We start from the raw sequence: 23,509 nt of genomic DNA on the forward strand, positions 1-23,509 counted from the left end.
ACACAATGGAAAGAACCTAATGTGCTTAAACATGGGTTTGGGAGTTTGTAGGCAAGAGGAGATTGCCAATGTTTTAAAGTCATTCATTTCCAAAACAGAGGGAAAAGCAATTCTGTCATGACCTGTATTTTATTATCTAGCTTATGATTTGTAAGCCAGGAGGACAGAAGGGACATTTTCTCTCCCTTGGATTGGCCAAAATAACTCATAGTTCATTTTAAAATCAATTATATTACATAGCAGATTTTCAGCATTTCAGCCTGGAACTGCTCTCAGATCTTAGAAAATAGGATGTCAAAAACCTTGAAAAGCCCTTGATTCAGCCCCCAGGGTGTGATCAAAAATATCTATGTAATCTCTGATTGAACTTTTGTTAGCCAGATCTACTAAAAAATATTTTTCTGCATTAGACTTTAAGCCCCTCCTGCTTCTGGATATATCCCTTCATGTCTTACAGGCTGCTCATGAAGGAGAAATGACCTTCCTTATACAGCCCAATCCATGATCAGAATTTGAATCACCTTCAGTTCCAACTTTAGTGTATATCTGGTGTAGAAGATTTATTTGTAAGACTCTGGTTTCATTCAATAAAAGTGTAAGTCACAGAAATATGCTTATTTGATGCTATGTAATTGTTTACCCTATAGTTCAGTATCGGTACTGGAGGGTTCTGAATGTATAAAGACTAAAGCTAATCTTAAATATTATTTAAACTTTTTTCAAGCTTTTTATTTTGAAAATTCAGAACAGATGGTTTTGTTGAATCTGAAAAACCATACAGGCAACTAATCAATAACCTTTTCAAACTGAAAATATCTGAACTCCTGGGTAGGCCTCCAGATCACTGCAAAACTGCAGATGGAAAGTGGGGCTTGTTTTGCTCCCAGCCTAAATGTCTGCAAGCAGATCCTCTTCCTAAGAGCCACCTACAAAAGTTCTGACTACAGGCTTAAGAAAAGGGCTGGCCTTGGTAACTACTACATTTCTTGACTCCTTTTTTTCATATGGGTGGTATGGAAAGAGACATAGCAGAGACTGGAGAGGCATTGGCTGTCTGTCCCAAGTGAGGAAATTTGTTTGGAGTGGACAACAGTGCCCTAGGAAATGAACCTAAAGCCAGATATTTGGACAGAAGACAGTATTTCTGTTGGAATGGGACAAGGGATATGTAACATCTACTGACTAACAGCTCTCCTAAATAAAACTTCACCAGATGCCTTGAATGGCCATCCTTTTTTCTTTTTTTTTTCTATAGTTTGTGCAAGATTTAAAAGGCCTATGTTTAGTTAAATAGGTTCATTCAATTCCAGTGGTGAATGGCAGCAAAGGTGAAAATCTTAGCAGTGCCACTGAATGAAAAACTGTCCTGCTCTAGGAGAGTTGCTCCCTTCAGCAACCCCATCTCTCACTGTCCTGCAGAGGCAGCTGCTGACAGTGATGGGGAGTTTTGCAGTAGGTGACTCTTCAGCCATATCCACCTGCACAACAGAGAATTTGCTCAAAAGTAGCTTGGTTACCAAGCCCAAAATACCCCCAGATAATCACCTGTGTCTATTTGTGTATAAAATCGTCATTGCATTGCAGCCAGCAGTGCTGATAAAGGTTAATTACTTAGATAAATTGAAAAATCTATGTTCATTTGCAAATGGACATAAAATGAAGTCTCAGTTATTATAATTTATTTACACTGTCAGCTTAGATGAAAACATATTCAAAAATATTGCTGAAAGCTGGGGCCCTGGGGCCTGATTCTTCAAAACCTTACCCTCTAAGTAGCACCATTGGAGTCAAAATAGTTAAGAGAGAATAAGGTTTGTGTTTTGTGGAGAAATAGAATTTAACTTACATAAGAGTAGAGTGCATCAAGAATTTCTTCCTTGCCCAAAAGTCATGCATATTTGATTTGAATAGTCTAGAGCATTTTTGTGCTACAGTAAATTCATAGCAAATATAAAAAGACACTTCCATATATTTATTACTCCAGAGAGACTTGTAGATGGATTTCACCTCACTTACCATACCACAAGCAAATTATGTTGAAATCCTTCCAAGATCTGAAATGATATGTTTATAAATTCTCCTTATTGAACTCTTGGCCTCAAGAAACTTTATTATAATAAAACATTTATATGTTTATTTTATTTATTTATTTTTTAAAATGCTTTCTGTTTACTGTGAGAGAAGTGGAAGCAGTTTGTAACTTCACATCCATTGGCTGAATTTTATGCTGCAAAACAATCATAAAGCAAAATGAACCAAATAAAAAATAACACCCCAGCATATCAGATATGTAATGAATTTCTGTATGTACTGTTGTTTTCATTATGCTGATTTACAGCCACTTTAATGTACCCAGCCTTCTTAAACAACTTAGAGTTGATTGTTCTGGAACTAGACTGTGATTCAAGATAGCATAGTGGCTCTTTGCCATCTTTTAGGAAAATTCTAAACCTCTCTGGGGGAAAACAGTCTTGTATTAAAGAGTTTGGGCTTCTCAACATACAAATGATGTCCTAGCCACTAAAACTAATTGCTCAAATGTGGTGGAAGCAAAACCAACACCCCTGGGGCTGTAGACAAGCAAGCAGTGGAGGATTAGTGTCTGCAGGTATCTGCAAATCACACATCAGTCCTTATGTCCTAAGAATTCCTGGTGTACTCACAGTAATTTCACTTGAGGATTTGCCTTTAATGACACAATGCAGTTCTGGCATTGCTGTGTGTTATTTGTATTATCCTGCAATAGCCTGGCAGAGTCCTTTTTGACACTGGCACACTGGCTGGTGTGTGCAGGCAGGAAAAAGCAACGTGAGAGCCTAGCCGAAGGAGGACAGAGCTTTCCAGCAAGATCAGCATTTCATCCAGTGCCCCACATCTCCACAGGTTGGAGGAACCTCTTTGGAATACAGTCAATATCTAAGAACCTGCTACACTTCCAGGAAATATTTGTATCCTTCAAACAGCAGACAAAAAAGAATGCAAGTCTGTATGTCCCAGAGAAAAATAAATGTCACTACAAATCCTGCAGCTCTGTTAGAGAAAAGCTTTCCCTGAGCTTTCATTTTCTGGCCACTGCCAGTGCTTTAGCCCAAGGATGGCTTTCAATGTTTTCCAAGAGTTTCCTGTTCACCCCACCACAATGTCCTGTTATGTTGGTAAGGCCCCAGTATTCCCACTGTGGATGGGGTGTGCCAGGTCCAGCTCCTCCCTGCCTGCCTGGAGCCCAGGCTGACACAGCTAGAGCCTTCCTGGCCCACCAAGATACACCTGCTCAGCCCCTGAGGATGGCAGGGAGTAACACAATTCCAAGTTACAGGGGTGCTCCTTCAAATGCTTCACAGCAGTTCCTTGCCCAGATCAGCACGAGGCTAAGCCAATACTTGTTAGTCACCACTGTGATTGAACAAAATTTGCTGATTGATGTCAAGGTCTAGGGAGCCAGCTATGAAACTTAACTAGACAACAAAACAGAAACTTAACTGGACCCCACAAACCTGGTGAACCTCACATTTGCAAGAGACCATGCCAGGAAGGGACTCTGCATTTTCCTCCTTGAGCATTTCCCTGTATCACTCCTGCCACAGTTGTTGTCATTGAGTTCCTCTCCATTTGCCTCTGCTTTGTCAAGGCAGGTTTGAGCAGCAGCCACTAATGTCACTGGCAACAAAATCTCTCCGTTTCATTCCCAAATCTGACTTTTCTTGCTGTCTTGGTTTGAAAAGACAGGTGTCAGCTAAGGAAGGCAGGAATCTCTCTTGATATGGAAAAACCCAACCCCCCACCCCTGCCAAATTATTATAATCTTGAAATCAAGGGGCTCTCAGGCAAAGATATGGGAATAAGAGAGAGTTCTTTACCAGGAAAATTAAAATAAAAATACAGTAGTACAAAAAAACCAAACACTGACAGAGTCAGAATACAACCTGACACCCTGTTGGGCAGAGTGGTGGTAACAGTCCGATTAAATGGTGGCTGCAGTCCTGCTGGAGTGACAGATGTGGTTCTGTTGAAGCAGTGATCCTGTGGAAGGGTGTAGTTTTCCTCTGAAGGTCCAGTGGTGGTGTAGATGGGTCTGGTCCCTCCTCTGGGAATCCAGTGGAGAAAGGCTGTCTGTGGTGTTCCAAGTCTCAGATTATATCCAAGTAGGAATGCTTGGCTCCTCCCCCTGGGGGGAGCATCTCACAGGAATTTTATCAGTCCTGCAGTGAGACTCAATGGCCTCTTAACAGAAGATATCCCTCTGGAGGGAGGATGGGTGGTGGAAGAGATAAAGAACAATGTCCCACCTGGTTTTAACAGCTGGCCCATGAACAGAAGAGATCCCCCAGTTACGAGGGATGGGCCGTGGAAGAGATAAAGAAAACTGCCCCACCAGGTTTTAAGAGATGGTAATGGAGTACATACTTTTGGTTACATCTTGCATTGCAACCCAAGCCACTTGCTCAGCATCCTCTGCTCCCCTTTACCACCCAAAACCCTTGCAAGGAGCTACAAAGCCATAAATGCCAGCAGTGGCTGCAGCAGGAGTTGAAGCAAGAGCTGCACCAGATCTTGCTGCCAGAAACGTCGCTGAAATTACTACTACTCTTCTCTCTTTTAATCTTATCTCTTTTACAGTCTCTCTCATCAGCTTCTCAGTGAGCTGTAAGTATTGTAATAACATTAATTAGGTGCCCATTAGTATCACAGATATCACTTTTCATGCAGCATTACGGAGATACAGATTTATAAAATGTCAATATTTTCTTTCCCTGCATTTTGTTAATCATGCTGTGAGTCGACACATGAACAGGCCTTGTGGAGGCTGTGATATTTATGCTGATTTAACTTTTACAAGCCGCCAGCCTGCCTGGGCACTGTGCTCTGCACAAACACATGTGAAAGGCTAATGGGCTGGGCTGAAATATATGCCTGACTTAAGTAATTTTATAAACACTTTAAGCACATTAGGACACTTAGACTGCTCTGCAGACACAGGGCCTGGTCCTATTCAGTGTCAAACTGGTGGCAAAATTCCCACTGAATTCCCTGAGACCTGGGTTCACTGGGCCTCAAATAAAGAAATGTGCAATAAATGTGCAATAAATGTACAGTAAATGTACAGTAAATGTGCACTAAATGTAGGAAATGCAGACTCACTTCCACCCAAAGCAGAGAACTCCTTGAATCCAAGATACACAGGGAACCTGCTGGGAGATGGGACCATTCATGGGCTGGGCTGAGCCTGCACGTTGAGGAGGTGTTTACACAAGGGCAATATTTGGAGCAGGGTCTATTCCTGCCCTTCCCAGTGTAGGTGCCTGCAGTACCTGTGCTGAGTGAGAGCTGCCTCACAAATATTTGTGGGTTCTGTCATCCAGTTCCACATTTTGTGATACCCTTCTGGGCTTAAGGCTGGACTGTGTGGACATGTGACAGAGCTACTCAGCTGGGCTGCAGTGTTGGATGGACAGGTGGATCAGGACACAGTCAAGAATATTCCCTAAATTTCACACTGCAAGGAGGTAAGATGATGGGACATATCAACTCATCTCCCTTAAACATATTGGTTACCTTCTTAGACACACACCTAGTTAGAAAAAGTGGTGGGTGAGTCCAACATCACCTTTTCCTTCCCATCAGCATCAGCTCCCACTCCAGTTCTCCAGCCCTCTCCCCTTCTTCTCTGTGACCCCATGAGTCCTCAGAGCATCACCCTCCTCATCCTTTACCTCTCTCCTCTGCACACAGATAATTCAGCGAAGCAGAGGCCGCTGCTCCCACGTTGCCCATATTGTCTTTTGGACTCTCCTTGCCATGTCCCCCTTACAGATATCTGCTGTCCCCGTCTGTGGCAGCTTTCTGGGCCAGGAGGGGTTGTGCAGGTCTGTGTCTGCCCAGCACCAAATGCTACAGGGATTGATTCACCACAGGAGCTCCCAGGCCTGATGGAGCCCAGTAGCTGCTCCTGCTGCTGTCAGAGTTTGTACTGGGGGAGCCTTGTTGGTTTCTTTTCATGAGAGCAATTTCTGTTTACATTGGTTGGTCTAAATGTCAGTATCACAGTATCATCCTCATTTTGCAGCACTTGTTTCATGTAGTCCTGACATGATAACTATATCCACTTAATCTTGCATGGAAATTTCCTTTCAGTGTCCATTGGCCTGCACTGATTTATGCAGACACTGCTTTCTCGTGTCACTGGGAACTGCTCTCCATAGATTTTCTGTGTCATTGATTTGCCATCATCTCCACAATCCAATACAATTTTCCTCCACTTGCATTTGATATCCTTATGTTGACACCAAAGACCTGCATCACTAATATTGTATTAACATCATTTTGACATGGGAACAAATCCTCACTCTAATAACATTTACTGATATTAACTCACCATAATGCAGTTACCAGTAATTTGCTTCCAGAGGATTAAGTCTTTGGACTTGACGTTCACCCATCCTCTTCAAAGGATGTTCCTGATCATTGTTCCCTGCAATGCATTTTCCTCTCTAAATTAGTATTAATAATGCAATACCAATAATTTGATAGATCAGATCTTCAAAGACACTGCAAATGTTTAATCCTCACAACAACCTAGGCAAGAAATACTCTTCCTGTTCCATATAGCAACAAGCTGGAGAGGTTTTTAAGTTTGCTTTATGAAAAACCAGTAGGTGATTCTTGGAGTAAGGAATAGCTCAAGGGCTTTGTCAGTTATGTGAGAGACTCACAGCCCTTCAGCTCCTCTACCTGACCCAGACAGGCTCCAGATGGCTGCCCTGACCTGCTGGCCACTCCTCATTCAAGGATTTCATTTTTTGTTACAGTCAGAGATTCTGGCTCAGGCCCTAGAAATCTCTCTCAACAAAATTTAATCAGTACTGATATGTTCCCATGAAAAGTTTCAGTTTTAATAAATCAGCATTTTCCAAGAGAAAAACATCTGGTTGGAAAACTCCCAGCCCACTCACATCTCTGCTATCAGCTACAGAAAGTCAATATTATTCTCCATCATCAGGACCACCTCTACACTCCAATTTTTTAAGAAAGTTAAACTAAGGCCTCGATAAAGAATATAGGTTTTTTTTTAAGGTTGCCTAAATGATGGAACGCCTCAGCAATTTCATAGGACATCTGTGCCAAAGTCACTTGGAAAATCCCAGTTTATCATTTTGAAGTGCTGCTTGATTTTTACATTCTGGGATTCAAAGAGATGAGAAAAGCTAAACAAAAGCTTATTTGAGACCACAAAGCAAGATGATACTGTCCACAGAGTGGTGAGAAGGGGAAGTTTTGAGCACTCCTCTCTTACTTGTGGATAGGGCAGCAAAGCTGGGCTCTTTGTAAGCCATGCAGGTGGAGGCAGCTCTTTTTTCTCTTTAATACCCATGTTTGTCACCTGGCCTCAGTTCCACTCATTTACCAACATAATTTGAACTGGCCAAAGCTGGAGCAGAGCCCCTGCCAAAAGGAGCTGTTGGAGCCATGGCCCACAGCTACGTTTTTGAAAACTACATTGATCTCAGCCAGCAGAAGCTGTGGATGAAACCACTCCTCTGTGTATTATCCATTGTCAGAGTCATGGAATCAGAGAATCACAGGATGGCTTGGGTTGGAAGGGACCTCAAAGATCACCCAGTTCCAGCCCCTCTGCCATTGGCAAGGATTCCACCCACCAGATCAGGCTGCCCAGAGCCCCATCCACCCCGGACTTGAGGACACAAAGCAGCCCAGTATTAACTTCCAGGCTCAATCCTGAGGTACCCAGAGCCCATTGAGAAACTCTGGGAGAAACTAAAGGATTTTCTAAGTTGCCCACAGCCCCTCTTCTACTTGCTGAAACAGCCTATTCAGCAGAGAGCTTTAGGAGAGCTCAGTATTAAATTGTCATTTTGTCAATAAAATGTCATTTCATCAATAGTACGTCCAGGTGGCCAAATGTTTCTGCATAATTAATTCAACTGATGCATTAAGGAATGTTATACACAATATTAATCAAAAACTACTGTCAATATAAAGACCATATATAAACCCAGCTAAGAAAACTACAAACATGTTTGAAAGCTGAGCATTCTTTTCCAAGATGATCCTTCAATCTATAAAGATGTAGATTCTGCTATTGGAAATTCCATTAAGAAAATAGCACAATAGTCCATAGAAATATATTATTTAATTCCTCATTTGTTTTGTCATCACAAGGGAATTACTGGGATCTGAACTTAAATTGTACCATCTGATACCCAGTGATCACTGAGACCAGAGCCTTAAAGGAAGCAGCATTTGTGGTTCTTGGGAAACTATAATTTTGACATTTGTGTTTGTTCTGAATAAAAATAAACTGCAAGTGTTGTACAGCTTTCTGAGAAAACAGAGCTCTGAGAATACTCTGTCAAGCAAGTAGAAACATTTTCTTGCAGTGTGGATTGAAATGGTTTGTCACATTAAATTTTTTCAAAGTTGGTTCTGCAGTGAAAATGAGGTTATTTAATCCCAGCACTATCAGGAATTCACTCCTCTGTGAGCAGCTGCTGAGCACAGGGACAGCTGATTGCACAGAGCACTGACCATCACTGAGCACCACTGACCATCACTGACCATCACTGACCATCACTGATCACTGCCAACCACCACTGAGCACCACTGAGCATCACTGAACATCACTGAGCACCACTGACCATCACTGATCACTGCAAACCAACACTGAGCATCACTGAGCACCACTGACCATCAATGAGCACCACTGAGCACCACTGACCATCACTGATCACTGCCAACCAACACTGAGCATCACTGAGCATCACTGATCACTGCCAACCATGACTGAGCATCACTGACCATCACTGTGCACCACTGACCATCACTGACCACCACTGAGCACCACTGACCATCACTGTGCACCACTGACCATCACTGTGCACCACTGACCATCACTGAGCACCACTGACCATCACTGACCATCACTGACCATCACTGAGCACCACTGACCATCACTGTGCACCACTGACCATCACTGTGCACCACTGAGCATCACTGACCATCACTGTGCACCACTGACCATCACTGTGCACCACTGACCATCACTGACCATCACTGACCACCGCTGACCACCGCTGACTTCTCCCTCTCGCAGACAGCCCCTTTGCCAGCTCCACAGGCACTGCCTCTCACTGCCCCACCACCCCTCCCTGTCCCTCCTCACCTCCCACCACCCTGTCCCTTCCCCAGCTCCAGCATCTCTGTCCCTGGTGTCCCCCCAGCTTCCCCCAGCACCCCCAGCTCGGAATTTCCCTGCCAGCCGTGCAGGTGCGGTGCCCGCAGTGCTCGGGAGCATCCCCCAGCCGGCTCCGGCCGTCCCCGGCTCCTTCCCTCGCCGGCCCCTCATTCCCTCGGGAATTCCCCCTGCTGCAGCCCACGGGAGGCAGGAAAACCAGCCACAGGGAGGGAAATCCTGCCCAGACCCCGGCCAGGAGCGAAGGCGGCCCCTGGGAAATGCGGCTGAGCAGGATGTGCAGCTCACGGAGGAGCCGCTTCGGAAAGTTTTATGATTTGGGCAAAGGCTGGGTTTGTGGGATCAGTGACAGGAGCTGTGCCCCGTGCCTGATCCCGGCCAGCCGGGACTGTAAATCAGGGCTCAGAGGATGTGCAAACACCCTCACCGGGAGGACTTTAAACCGGCCGAACAGCGGGATTATTTCTTAACCTGCGTCTTTGAAATGGCTGAGCCATTTTTGCTAGGAAAGAAAAAAATAAATTGCAGGCAGTATTTCAGATATTCAGGAATTTCAGTCCACGTTGATCAAATATGTGAAAACGGAAGCAAGTGAAAACAGGTCTTAGAAAGGGTATTTTAGGCATATTTATTTACAGACAAAGTCAGCAGCTCTGACTTATGGTAATAATAATTCAGGCAGGGAAAATACAGCATCGCTCTCACACCTTAGAGAGTCACCAGTATGAGGCTCAATGAACAATGCAGCAGCATCTACATGAGCTCTGTTGGATTTTATACTGACTATATGAATATTTTCAATCATTTTGTTTGCATTCTACCACAAAAATAGCTCCACTGTAATCAGCTGCATAAGCAAAGCGATTTAATTCTGCTCCTAAAATTTAAGTGTTTTATTCTGAAGTTAATAATATGAACTTTAAACGATTTTCTAGCCTTCCATAAATAAGATCATGTTCTAGAAATTTTCATCAGAGATGTTATTAATTTCGTGATCTCCTCATAATTATTTCCTATCCTTAACATGGGAAAATTTATTCTAGGTTGTTATCCGTCCCCAGAAAATTTTAGGTGCCACAATAAGTTGCTAGGTTCTGCACAAATAAGCCACTTAAGCAAAGAAACCACTTAGATTTATCTATTTTATTTGTGTTTGATGTTTTCAGTGTGTCTGCATTTTAAATGTATTTTAATGTAAAGGTTAATGGAGTTTTAATAAAGGGCAGATGGCTACTCTAATTGCAGAACATCCAGCATACTCTTTTAAAAACCTCTTTAGCTGGCTAGACAGATATTAATAATTCTGAATGTCATTAGAAAAGCAGAGGTTTGAATCAAATGATTCTTCAAAATTACATTTATTATTAAACCAAAACTGCAATCATTGCATACATTGTGCAAAGAAAGATTGTATTATCAATATATTTCCCATCAAGTAATCCTGTGAACTTTCTATTGTCTATTATGTATAACTAAATTATTTATATTAAACACCAAATGTTCAGCTTTCTATTACATGCTGTTTTTTCATCCAGATGTCAGTTTTCAGTCTTTTTTTTTTAATTCTCTAAACATTTTGCTAGTGACTCAGTCTCCTCTCCACTCCACTGATTTTTATTTTTTTTTTTTTGCAAGACCGTGATTCCTGGTTCACATACCATTATGCATGCACATTGCAATCCCTGGTATGTGTCTTAAAAAAGAGAAGAGAAAAGGAAATAAAAAGCATGAGCTATTTTGTACTAGGCCCTGTGCCAAGCAGAGCCTCCTACCTCCAGAAAATACGGTGAAAGCAAACTGTATCTATGAATATCTTCAGAGCAGCCAGTTCACTGGGAGTGGAAGATGGCCAAATTCTATGCAGAAATCAAGAAGCCACAGGTAAAAACACTGTGGGGTTTATCATCAAAATAATTTAATTCTTTGAGCATTCAGAGCCAGGCATTTCAAAGTGCTGATTAAATCCTCAGGATCTCTGATGTGTTCTGGAGGCACAGCAGAATGACCATGTAACACCTAAAATAATTTAAATCAGACAGCAATTTTCTGCTTTGGAAATAATTCCTGTAACCTCTTCCTGCCCCCACTGCAGACCCCTCAGCACAAGCCCATGTACACCATAACCATCCCCATCACCCTCTGAAATTAGCAGTTACGTTAACAAGGTTTTGAATTATTGGCTGGAATGCAGTTTAGGGCTCCACAATGGAAGAGAAGTAAGTTTTATATCATTTTATGAACGGACATTAATCAATGCTAAATCACAATGAGAGTCTTATGGAATCACATATCACAATCTCCTAAATCGCAGGAGGATCTTGCTGTGATTGATGTTACTACAATGGCATCTGATACAATCGATAGTGAGAGCAGGTCACATTTAGGTTTTACCACATTAGGTGCTTTTTTTGAGCCCACCATGGATGGGAGGGACCTTGGAGACCTGGACAGGGAACAATAGTATTTGTCACATTAACAATCTGCCCTTATGATTCATCTTTTATCCTTCCTGGCATATATGTTGTTCCTCTGACGTGCACACTGGAGGCCAAACAGTCCCAGAGCTGAACAGCCTGAAGGTGAAGAGAGGTTTTTGTGTGTATCCTGAAGAGGTGGCAGGTGTCCCACTCTCCATCCACATTGATCTCTTATTTCTCTAAATAATTTCTCTAAAATAATTCCTCTAAAATAATTACAAGAAGTTTTGCCTGGCTGAGAGAGAGGGTCCCATGGAGGCAGGGGTGGAGATGGAGGCAGGAACCACCTAAATATGGAAGCTCAAGGCAGCCTCCACCATCCACGGACCCTGGCACGTTCCCGTTTGGAGAGTCCAGTGACACCAGTGGCAGCAAAGTACAACTCTGCCTGCTGCAGGAGTGACTCTGTGCCCAGTTCTTTGCCCAAGCCATCTGAAGAGGTCTGGCATCACCTCAGATGTGGGTGGGAGGGAACTTCTCTGTGATGGTGTTTCAGCACAAATCAGAGAAGGAGCACCAGAAAGCCCCAGGATGTCCCAATAACTGTGTGCAGACAAGGTGTCTGAGACACTAAGGTGTCCCCTGAGCCTTTAGGTGTTGGAGGGTAGGATGGGATGGGCTGGACCAGGGAGGAGGCATCAGCTGAGGGATGTAGCAGAAGGAGACCAGGGATGTTCATGTCCAAGTGCACTAAGGGGGAGCCCCAGGGGGGCAGGGGAGCAGGAGACAAATCGTGTCCTCCACAATCTCACATTGTCACAGCCCAGCCGTGCTCACCTGCCCATGCAGTGCTTCTGGCAGCCCACTCTCTGCGCCCATCCTGCTCCTGGGGGGCTGCTCCGTTGGCCTCGTTTATGTTCAGGTGCCCCTGTGGGCTCGTGGGGTCCCCCCAAGTCTGACAGCATGTGGACAGAGCCAACCCAGCTGATGGGGGTGGGACTGCATAGAGTCTGTGGCTGCTCAGGGAGGGGGGCCTGCGCCAGGGGTAGGATGACCTTGGAAAGGAATTGAACAAAATCACCCAACCTGTGTTTTGGGGCAGCTCTTAGGGGTCTTTCCTACGCAGGAGAGGGGAGCGGAGAAGGTGAAAGAACACCAGCCCCCCCCCCCCCTCCAGCTGCTTCTGCCACAGCAGGGACACACATCCCCCTCCATCCCCAGCCCACCCCTCGGCAGTGCTTTGGGGGAGGGCACTGCAGATCCTCCCAGCCAGAAGAGGGCTGGTTATTTAATACCCCATTACCTATATTTGATATATGTTTAATTCCCTCTTTAGCTCCCAGCCCAGGCTCCTGCACGGACAGGTGGCAGGGGAGGGAGGTGTCCCTGCTGCCGGCACTGCCAGAGGAAGGGAGAACGGGGGGAGCCCCAAAGGCGTTGTGCACTCCCAGGAACTGCACCGGAAAACGAAGCAAAACAAAGCAAAGCCCCAGCTTTTGCCCCAAACAGCCCGGTTTGCCCTCAGCGGCGGCGGAAGGAGCAGCGCAAGCGATTTTCAGAGCGGCGCTGAGCGCAGCCACCGCGGCCACGAGCGGAGCGCGGAAAGGGCCGCGGGGCAGCCGGTCCCCAGCGCGTAAAATGCGCGCGGTGATTCCCAGTGATGCATTCAGCCAGATGTTCAAGACGTATGAGAGAAGAGTAGTTAAAACCCACATTATATAGTTCTGCCTAGTCTAAAATTGCACGCGCTGACCCATATATTTTAAACTGTAAACGGACTCCAGTCACTTAAAATATTGCAACGTCGATAGGACTAATTAATTGGAAATAAGAAACGAAAGAATACAATTAAACGAGGAGAGAATCATTTTCTAATTTAATAGCGGGACATTTATAAAGATCACAAGCTAAAAGGCATCGAATGATCCTATCGACGGAGTGTTAAATCAGCGCAGCTGGAGGCGGGGCACGGCCCCGGCCCCTCTCCCTCTCCTCCCGCCGCCGCTCCCATCGCCGCCCCCGCGCAGAGCCGCGCTCCGGCCCGCGGAAGCCCCGCGCGGTGCCCTCAAATGCGGTGATGTTTTATTAGCCCCCATTTCCTAACAATAATTTATTGCGATAAAACAGACACCCGAGGTCCTCTTAAATTGTCTTTTTATAATGAATAAATTTAAACTGGCTAATTAATATATAAACTAACCCGATTTGTCAGGTTGATTTGTATTTTAGTTAATTGTGAAAGTAATTACCACACGGGCAAATTAACAGCTTTCTGGAAATGACCAAGGCAGGGTTTTTATTTCCTTCCTGGGTGAAGAAAATTCATTTTTCCCAGCTCTTGATGTGATGAATAAAAGTCATAAATCTGGGTGATTGGTGCAGGCAGAGTCTAAATGGCTTCATATTTCATTTTAGGTTTAATAGAAATATTCATGCTCTGTTTTAATGAAATTAAATTGAAGGGGGGTGGACTGAGAGGCTGTCGGTCGGGCTTAAAGGGGCAGCGCACACTGGGTGGGCTTTTTGTTGTTTTCTCGTGGAAGAATAAAAACTGTCCAGAGTCCGCTATTCCAGACAAATCGCGACCTATGCGGGAATTGCGGCAGTAGCAGGAATAAATTTAACATTTTTGGTTGACATTATCTGAAGAGCAAGTCTAATGCAATCCAGACAAAACTTTGGAAAATGGCTTGTAGGGAAGAAAAAAAGGAAACAACCAAAAAACATCTAGAAAAACTATCCCAGCCTCCTAAGGCAGGGCCAGCTTCTTGTCCGCATGTGGGGTCTGAGGTGAAGGCAGGCTTTTGACAGACCGGCCTCTCTGCAGCTCGGAGATTTTGGAGTGCTTGAAACGCTCTTTTCTCCGGGAGGGACGGGGGGAGGCGGCCGCCCCCCAAGACCCCAAGAGGGGCACGGTGCTGGTGGAGACCCAGTCGCCTTTGGGACCTGCCCAGAGCCCTCCCGACAAGTCAAACTACTTTACCGGGCGAAAGGAAATAGTTTGATAACGCAAAGGCATTTTCCAAGTGTCTGAGGGTGTTCGTCCCAGCCCAAGCACCCGGAGGGGCTCATTTTCCCCCCAGAACGGCCCAGGGCAGCCCCCGGCCCAGGAGCGGCCCCGGAGCGGGAGCCGCCGGCAGCCGGAGCCGCTCCGTAATGGATCTGATCTGTGACTTGTTGATTTCCCCTGAGCAAATAAGGCTTTGATGCAGTCCCGGTGAGAGTGGTTAGCTGATGAATTGACAAAAACTAATCAGCTTTATTGGGAAACAGGTTAAGGGCAGCAGAGTGTCAATAATTCTCCGCCTGACCCCCTCATCCATTAGGAGAGGCAGCTGATTAGACCGAGAAGACCCTGTGCTTTTTGCACTGAAATTGCTTTCATAAACTCACCATTATTAGCAGTCAATGCAAGCGGCTAATTTAGAGGAGACATCCCGAGGATGTCACATTTATCAGGGAGGTTTATGTATCATTATCTCATTTACAGAATGTCTCAGTGTAATATGTGTTTTTGGCAATAACGCTGGCCCCGCGCCTGCGGTTTGTAACGGCTTTGGGGGAGTTAATTCAGAAAAATGAGAGACACCCCCATCGCAGGGCTCCGGGCGCTCCGCTGTTCCCACCGGGATTTACCCCAGTGCACCGCCCCGGCTTTTCAAAAGGCGAGATAGGCATCTGTTTGCCCACGGCCGGGGCAGAGGGGGCTCTGTTGAAAGGGACCACCCGGAGGTGTCGGGGGAGCGCGCTCCTTGCGCTATCTCCGCCGAGATAACCGCGCATTGTTGGCTCCCGGGCAATATACTGGATCAACACAGGTGCGGGAGCCGAGGGGAGTTCAGCAGGCCCGGATGCCCTGCGGCACCTGTGGGGACAAACACGGAACGGAACGGTGCGGGGAAGGAAAAAAAGGCTTTAAAAATTGTAACAAAAAAGGAAAAAAAAAAACAATAAAAAGGGGAAAGGAAAGGAAAAAGGAAAGGAAAAAGGAAAAAGGAAAAAGGAAAGGAAAGGAAAGGAAAGGAAAGGAAAGGAAAGGAAAGGAAAGGATTGGATTTAAAAAAATGTACTCGTTTTACAAAAAAAAAAAAAAATCTGAAAATCGATATCCTTCTCCAAGCACTAAATATCCATCAGCCAAAACATGCGACACCTGGGCCGAAGGTGCGGCGTGTCCAGACGGGGCGGCCGGCCTGAGCCCTCCCCTGGGGCGGTGATAGACCGGGGTCGCATGGTCCCCCGGTCCTCGTCCCCCACCAGCCGGCCTCGCCTTCTGCCCCGTCGCCCCCTGGAGATGCGTTCAAGGCACGCCCACCCTCCACCGCCGGCCGAGCATCCCTCCGGCAGCGGGCACGGGTCCCCACCGGTGCCTGCAGCCCTGCGCCCGTGGCTCCCTGCTGACACCGGAGAGTTTCCCCTGCAGCTCGGTCCCCAAAGCTGCCCCGAGAAGGGGCCGCACGCTGTACCGAAGCAGTGTTCCTGCGTGCGGGACATTCCGCAGCCGCCACGGGCCCTCGCAGCCCCGGCACCGCCGGCCCGGGCACGGGGAACTGGCACCGGCTCTGCTCGGGGCGCCCGGCCGGTGATAGCCGCGTCCCCGTGGCCAGCGGGCTGGACACCACGCGTTGAAGGTGGATGGCCCTCATCCCTGGCTGGGCTGGGGCGCAGGGAAGGAGGTGGGTGCGGGTCCACTACCCTCCTCCTTCTCCAGAATCTGTCACAGGGACAGGCCGGCCACTCGCCGCTCTGGGACTGCCCGTGCGTGGGGCACTAAGTGACGGTCAATGGGAGACGTGGGGCCGGCTGGAATGCCCGGGGCGGCCGCCGTGATCCCTGGTCCATTCCCTGGGGTCTCCCCAGCCCCTCAGAGCCCCGACAAAACCGAAGCGGCTCATTAAAACGATCCTGCGACTCCGTGTCCCCCTCTTCACCCCGGGAAGGGGAGGGCATTGGGGTCTTGTGCGGCTCCAAGGTTCGTCCCCGGCCCCCGCTGCGAGGCGGGCGGCAGCGGCTGTTTGGGAGCATCTTCTCTCCGGTGCCGGTGTGCGGGTCCTGTGTGTGTGCGTGTGGCTCTGCTGTGCGTGTGCATCGTACCGGGCCTGTGCACAGGTGCGCCCGTGTGCCTGCTGGAATTGTGTCCACACGTCTGTCCTGCTTGCGTCTGTGTGTCTGCTGTGCGAGTGTGTCCGGAGGCTCTAGTGAGGTCAAGGCGGGGAAAAATGTGCAGGGGAAAAAGGGGAGTCCGAGGGCACTGAGCAAAGGGTGCGTTGTCTGTATCTGTGCACACCCCGCAGAGGTGCTCCGGGCCTCCGGCACATGGAGTAGCGGCAAGGAGACAGGGCCAAAATTGTCAGATATTTTGTTGGTTGTGTTGGACTCCTTTTCTCTTCTCCATTTTTTCCCTTTCTTTTCCCTTTTCCTCTCCTCTTTTCAATGCTTTTACCTTTTTGTAATGCTTTTTCACCCCAGGGGCAGGGGCCAGGAAGGACAGCGTACCCTTGTGGTGGCCCCGCCGCCCCAGGAGCACAGTACCGCCGCCCCCCGGCTTCGGAGCGGTCCCTCCCGGGGGGCTCACGGCGATGGAGCAGCGATTTGGGCATTTCCCGCAGCCGAGACCCTTCTCCACCGGGGACAACTTCTGAAAGGAGAACGTGTTCGCCTTGGCAGTGCTTCGTGCCGCAGCCTGACCTTTCGTTCACACGGCCGGGGCGGGGTTCCCCGTGGCCCCCCCGGGGAAACGGGACCCTGGTGAGGAGAGACCCCTCGCCCCGCTCTTTCCCTTTTCTGTCCGAGGCTGTTTGCCTTAGATAAGCAGGTGTAATAAGGCTGTTGACAGACCCGGGATTTGGTGGCAGGGTGACTCCCTGACCCGCAGGTGTTTATTCTTTCCGACTCGTTAAAAAGCGGCCGGCGGCGCGTTTACGGCAAATATTTGCTGGATGCGGGAATAGTGGAAAATTGTCAATGGACACACGGCGGAGCCAGCGCGACCGGCGGACAGCCGCGCACTGCCGTGGCTGGGAAAGCTCTCTCCGCGGGGAGCAGCCGGTTCCCCGCGGCTGTCCCGGGCTGTTCCCCGCGGCTGTCCCGGGCTGTTCCCCGCGGCTGTCCCGGGCTGTTCCCCGCGGCTGTCCCGGGCTGTCCCCCGCGGCTGTCCCGGGCTGTTCCCCGGTGCCGCCGCCCGCAGCGCGGGGTGTGTGAGGGGGCGGGCTCTCGGCGGTGACGGGTGGGCGGCTCGGCCAATGGCGAGCGAGGCTGCAGCGGCGCGGGGCCAATGGGAGCCGCCTGCGCCCTTGAAGGGGCGCGCCGCGGAGCGCGGCCACAGTGCCGCCCGCCGCCGCCGGGAGACGCGGCCGGCCCGGGGCAGCCGCACGGTCCCCAGCCGCCTCCCGCCGGCGCTCCCATGGAAAAATCCAAAAATTTCCGCATCGACGCGCTGCTGGCTGTCGACCCCCCCAAGGCGGCGGCGGGGCAGAGCGCGCCGCTGGCCCTGGTCACCTCGCTGGGCGGCAGCGGTAGGAGCAGCAGCGGGAGCGGCAGCCCGCCCTCCTCGTCCTCCTCTTCCTCGTCCTCTTCATCCTCCTCCGAGCACCCCGCCGGCGGCCCCGCCGACTGCCTGCGCACCGACAGCCCCTCTCCGCCGCGCCTCCTGGCCGCGCACTGCGCCCTGGTCCCCAAGCCCGGCTTCCTGCCCGGGGCGAGCACGGGCTCCCACCCGCACCACCACGCCTCGGCGGCCGGCATGGCCCTGGGACTGCACCCCGCGGCGCCCGGCGGGCCGGGCATGCCGGCGCAGGCGGCTCTCTACGGGCACCCGGTGTACGGGTACTCGGCGCTGGGCGGGCAGCACCCGGCGCTCTCCTACCCCTACTCGCAGGTGCAGGGAGCGCACCCCTCCCACCCTGCCGCAGACCCCATCAAGCTCAGCGCCGGCACCTTCCAGCTGGACCAGTGGCTGCGGGCCTCCACCGCGGGCATGATCCTGCCCAAGATGCCCGACTTTAACTGTGAGTATTTGCCTCCCTCCGCACCACAGCCGCGTCCATCCCGGGTCGACTGCACGGGCCTACCGGGAGCTGCCTCCTTCCAAGAGGTTAGAAGCCCACTCCTGCCCCCGCCTAAACAAGCTGCAGGCTTAAAGTGGAAGAGACTCTTTTTTAAAAAAAAAAAAAAAAAAAAAAAATTATAAGGAAGAAATAGCGCTCGGCAATGGGAAACGGGGATGTGCGGTCACATCGCCATTCCCTGCCCTTGAGGGGCCCCGGGCAGCCTGGCCTCTCACGGCAGGTTAAACGGGAAGGTGACAAATTGCTCCCTGCCTTTGCAACTCCCCTTTCTCGCCGTTCGCGGAGGGTAAAAACCGCCGGGGAGGGGAGGTGGGGGTTGGTAGGGGCAGGAGTCCTTATGGTGTCCCCAAAATCCCAGTTTTGATGTAACCTCCCAAAAGCGAGGTGGCAGGTCTCATCACTTACTCACCGTTCTTAATTTTACTTCTTTATCGGAAATGAGTGTGTAGTAACGACCTCAGGCCTCCTAGGCAAAGGGATGTAGGGAGGACCCGGGTTCAGCCAAAAGCTTGGGGTTCTGTGTTCCCTGGAGATAAGGAATGGGAAAGAAGTGCAGTCGGAAGGGTTTAGGTTTGGGCACAGGAGAGGCTGGGGGTGCTGGATGGAATCAGGAGCCCCGGAGCCCCAGAGCCCCAGCAAACACGGTGCTGAGCTCTAGGCCTTACAGCAGTGGGGACCTTGTGTGCATCTGGTTTAAGCAAAGATCATTTTCGGAGGTGTGAGCTCTCGGTGGGAATGGCCGATTTAACAATACCGGAGGTGTAGTTTTACGAAAATCATGCCAGAAAAGAATTGCGATTTCCCCCCCCCCTTCTCCTACCCTGCACACATATTCGCAGACAAAAAAGTCTATTGTTTTCTCTCGAATTGGGGTTGTTTAGACTGGAACATTCAAGAAGAAAAAATAATTAGGAGAGCTGTCAGAACCCTGCCTCTCAAACAAGGGGCAGAGGGGAATAAATAACCGAGTAAAACTAGTCTTGGAAAATCACACCGCGGTGAGAAAATCTCCCGGGCGCTTCGGCCGGGAGTGGACACTGTCCTTTTCTTTCTGCCGCTTTAGCGAGCTGTCTCCAACAGCGGCCGGGGAGCAGGAACCGCCTTTTCCCAGATTCTTTTATTTTTCTAAACCAAATAAGCCAAAGCATCGAAATACTCTGAGAAATGGGCAGTAGAGCTGCCGGCTCGGATGCCCAGGGGAGTCAGGGCCTTCGAAGAGGTTCAGTTCCTGCCTTCTCGTGGCTGAATCTTTTTTTGTTGTTGTTTTGGTGTTTTGTTTCCCCTCTCTAATAAATCCTTAGTTGTAGTTATTTTTTTAATGCGGAAAATGCGCGCTTTTTTCTCCTCTCTTTCTATTTTTTCCCGTTTCCAGGACAGTTTTCTAGTCCTCGCTGCTGATTTATGCTCCGAGGGGCAGCCGGTGCCCGGTGCTCGCCGGGCTCGGAGCGGGCCCCAGTCTCGGTGCTGGTCCTGGTTCCTGCTCGCCGGAGGTGTGCCCGCCTGCAATCCTGCTAATTAAACGGATATGGGCGGGCAGGGAGTGCGGCAGGTTTAACTAAAACATTAAATGGAGCAAATTGCCGCTCCCCGGAGAGCCCCGTGCTCCTTCGCCGCTATCCCTGGCTTCGGTTTATTGTCTCGCGTTTGTTAGGCTCTTGGGAAATCAAGAGACATATTTTCCTTTATTTAAAAGATTTCATTTAATTCCTTTTTTTTTTTTTTTTTTTTTTTTTAATTTTTGGTCCCTGTGGGAGATCCCCTGACACTGCGGAAGCCGAGAAACCCCGGAGTCTGAGGGCCTGGAGGCGATCGCCGCCTCGGTCCGTGCTCCGGTGGATAATGGTCCAGCCTTGCCTCAGTCTCACGCTCAGAGCCTTTCCTGCCTCCTTTCCTGCTTCCCACCGCCCTCCCGGAGGACGCGCGGCCCCGCGCTCACCTCCGCGCTCCCCCTTCTCCTTTCCCAGCCCAGGCTCAGTCCAACCTCCTGGGGAAGTGCCGCCGGCCCCGCACGGCCTTCACCAGCCAGCAGCTGCTGGAGCTGGAGCACCAGTTCAAGCTCAACAAGTACCTCTCCCGGCCCAAGCGCTTCGAGGTGGCCACGTCGCTCATGCTGACCGAGACACAGGTGAGTGTCCCCGGCCCCGCGGGGGCTGGGCGGGCTCGGCTGCCCCGGCGGGCGGTGATGAGGGGATGTGTTTGTGTCCCGTCTCCCCCAGGTGAAGATCTGGTTCCAGAACCGGCGCATGAAGTGGAAGCGCAGCAAGAAGGCGAAGGAGCAGGCGGCACAGGAGGCCGAGAAGCAGAAGGGGGGCGGCGGCGAGGACAAGGGGGATGAGGATCTGCTCCTGCCCGCCCCAGAGAAGAGCGCCGGGAGAAGGATGCGGGAGCTGCCCGACAGCGAACCTGAGGATGACGAAGAGGAGGAGGAAGAGGAAGAGGAGGCGGCGGCGGCGGCCGGGAGGTGCTGCCCGTACCACTCCTCCGACTGTTCCGAGGCGGACGAGGAGGACACGCAGCCCCGGGGCCGGCACGGAGCCCCGGCACAGCCCCAGTGAGCCCTCCGCACGTCCAGCTCCCTCCAGCCGTCCCGCCGCGGGGGTGTCCCGCCGCTCCTGGTTGGCACCAGTCCCGCTCCCCCCTTGTTCTGATTTCTCCCTGCTTGGAGAGGGATGCAGAAGAGGATCCTCCGCATGCCGGGCGGGGAAGAGGATTTATCGTGAATACAGTGTTATTACTGACTGAAAACCAGACAAAACTTGAGCTACCCCACCCCCCATCCCTGCCCCCTGGAAGCGCGTTCCTTTTGCTGAGTATTGGAAATGTTTTGTTCTTCCTATATATCGGGAAATCTGTTTATGTCATGAACGTTAAAACTGCTGGAAATCTCAATACTGTCTTTATTTTTGTATATCGTATTTATAAAAAAAAAAAATTACCTCTACTTATGCATGCTAAATTATTCCCCAGGTCCTCCCACCCGTGCGAGGGGGAGGGAAAATAAACGGCGTTTTTTACTGGAGGTGTATGAGCGCTGTGTGAGGGGAGGATGCTCGCTGCGCCCGGGCCAAGGCATCCCGCTGCGCTCGGGAGGGAGCGGGGCACCGCTTCCTAACCCGAATTTAGCCCAGCGCCACAACGGCCGTGTAATATCTGATATTGAAAGGACATTCCCGAGAGGAGCGCCTCAGTACAGGGGCGAAGCTGCCCCCAGCAACAGAGCTGCCGGTGCCAGGCGGGTTTCAGGGAGGCGGCGGCGATCCCCGCTGTGCGATGGTTTTAGGAGCTCAGGGCCTGGCCGGGGCCGTTCCCTCCTGAGGGAATGGGGCCTACGAAAGGAGGGGGTAGCGCCACTTTCCAGGGGCGGCTCGACTTCCAAAGGAGCGAGGCGCTCCCCCTGCCCTCCCCAGCAGTGAGGACGGGACCCCCCCCCCCGCTCCCCACCCTGCCGGCGGTGGAGCGCGGGGTTTTCGATAACTGCGCGATTTATCTCGCCAATAAATTTGCAGATCAATTAATCGCTGTCACGGCAGCTCTTCCCCAAATCAATTATAGCGAATTTAAATATAATCACTGGCTCATCCCCACCAGCTCGGGGCCACGTCTGGTAATTCATCCCTGCGCGTGAATTACGGGGCGGCTCAGTTCTGCTCCCGCGTAGGGGGCGGACGGACCCGGCTCCCGCATCCCACCGCTCCCCCTCCTAGCTCCGGAGGATGAGAATGAGGAGCTCTGAAATACAGAGCTTTCCCACGACCTTGCACTTTAAAAATAAAATCATAATAATTTTAATAAAGGTATTTTCTACAAAGTCGCGTTAACCTGTTCTGTGATGCCACAGCGTTGGCCCCTCTTAACTGCTTCTGTAAAAATCCGCCCCGTGAAACACAGGCTGGAGGATGCATGAGATTATGGGATGAGATTAATGAAGGAAAAGTGTTATCCTTCACGGAGAGCTCAGGTGGGTCCGCTGGAGGTGGCATCCAGGCATAACGCGGGTAGTTACCAGCTCACCGGCCCCGCACGCCCAGTGCCCCGGAGTGACACGCCAAAAATCACGATTAATCATAAATCTGAACAGATCCCATATGGCAAAACACTTGATTGGGATAATCTCCATTTGGGCTTGACCGATACCTACCCCCTTGCACGGAAACGATCACGTCGGGGGCTCTGATTTAAATCTGTAAACGATTTTCTTTCGGCCACAGGCTGTGGAGACTTCAAGGCGATAGGAAAATAAAGGCATTGGTATCGCCGTGCTTTTCACGCAGCTGGCTAAGGCTGCATCTTCTTGGGTGAACAGCCGGGCAGGAGCGGGCAAGACCCGCAGAGGACCACGGTGGCTCCTCCGCCCTAATCCCGGCGACACGTCCGAGTTACTGTCAGCAGGATTTACCTCTTGCTTCTACCTTAAAACGTCTGAACTGTACCAGTCTGGACAACACCTTATCTCAAAAAAATGATCAATGAATTAAATATAATGCATAGTGTAAATAACAACACCAACAAAAACAACAGTAATAATAATAATAATAATAATAATAATAATAATAATAATAATAGTAATAATAATAATAATAATCCTACCTGAGATCACCCCCCACCCCCAACAATAAAGATCCTCCCTCAGTCATCAATTTTCAATTAAACACACACTAATTAAGCTGGCAGACGTGCTCCACCGGGCCAGAAATATCCTGTATGCCCAAGAGGTGTGTGTCCAAACTCGTTTCAGCCCCACGAAAACCAGCCTTGCGGGTACAGGCAGCTATTCACGGACTCGGTATCAAAGTCCTACCGGTGTATTGTGTCTGTCT

At 49.7% G+C, this 23,509-nt stretch overlaps 2 protein-coding genes across 2 annotated transcripts; both read left to right on the top strand.

Moving 5' to 3' along the window:
- The first annotated feature begins 15,683 nt into the window (after positions 1–15,683).
- LOC148185250 (uncharacterized) lies at positions 15,684–17,616 on the top strand. The gene is made up of 2 exons (XM_088062927.1): positions 15,684–16,301; positions 17,095–17,616. Exons 1-2 carry the CDS (start codon positions 15,770–15,772, stop codon positions 17,265–17,267), a joined length of 705 nt encoding a protein of 234 aa, XP_087919053.1. The 5' UTR covers positions 15,684–15,769; the 3' UTR covers positions 17,268–17,616.
- A 349-nt stretch (positions 17,617–17,965) lies between these two features.
- MNX1 (motor neuron and pancreas homeobox 1) lies at positions 17,966–21,711 on the top strand. Its single transcript, XM_005528528.2, has 3 exons — positions 17,966–18,632; positions 20,657–20,817; positions 20,909–21,711. Exons 1-3 carry the CDS (start codon positions 18,029–18,031, stop codon positions 21,245–21,247), a joined length of 1,104 nt encoding a protein of 367 aa, XP_005528585.2. The 5' UTR covers positions 17,966–18,028; the 3' UTR covers positions 21,248–21,711.
- Positions 21,712–23,509: the final 1,798 nt, after the last annotated feature.

This window comes from Pseudopodoces humilis, chromosome 1 (genome assembly GCF_049639895.1).
Source record: "Pseudopodoces humilis isolate 2021_Gansu_Grassland_sample_001 chromosome 1, ASM4963989v1, whole genome shotgun sequence".
In the NCBI taxonomy this organism is placed as follows: Eukaryota; Metazoa; Chordata; class Aves; order Passeriformes; family Paridae; genus Pseudopodoces; species Pseudopodoces humilis.

Coding starts and splice junctions, on each gene's coding strand:
- MNX1 (XM_005528528.2), top strand. CDS start 18,029: ATGGAAAAATCCAAAAATTTCCGCATCGACGCGCTGCTGGCTGTCGAC. Junction 18,633..20,656: donor CAAGATGCCCGACTTTAACT/GTGAGTATTTGC, acceptor CTCCTTTCCCAG/CCCAGGCTCAGTCCAACCTC. Junction 20,818..20,908: donor TCATGCTGACCGAGACACAG/GTGAGTGTCCCC, acceptor CGTCTCCCCCAG/GTGAAGATCTGGTTCCAGAA.
- LOC148185250 (XM_088062927.1), top strand. CDS start 15,770: ATGCGACACCTGGGCCGAAGGTGCGGCGTGTCCAGACGGGGCGGCCGG. Junction 16,302..17,094: donor GCTGGGGCGCAGGGAAGGAG/GTGGGTGCGGGT, acceptor TTTTCACCCCAG/GGGCAGGGGCCAGGAAGGAC.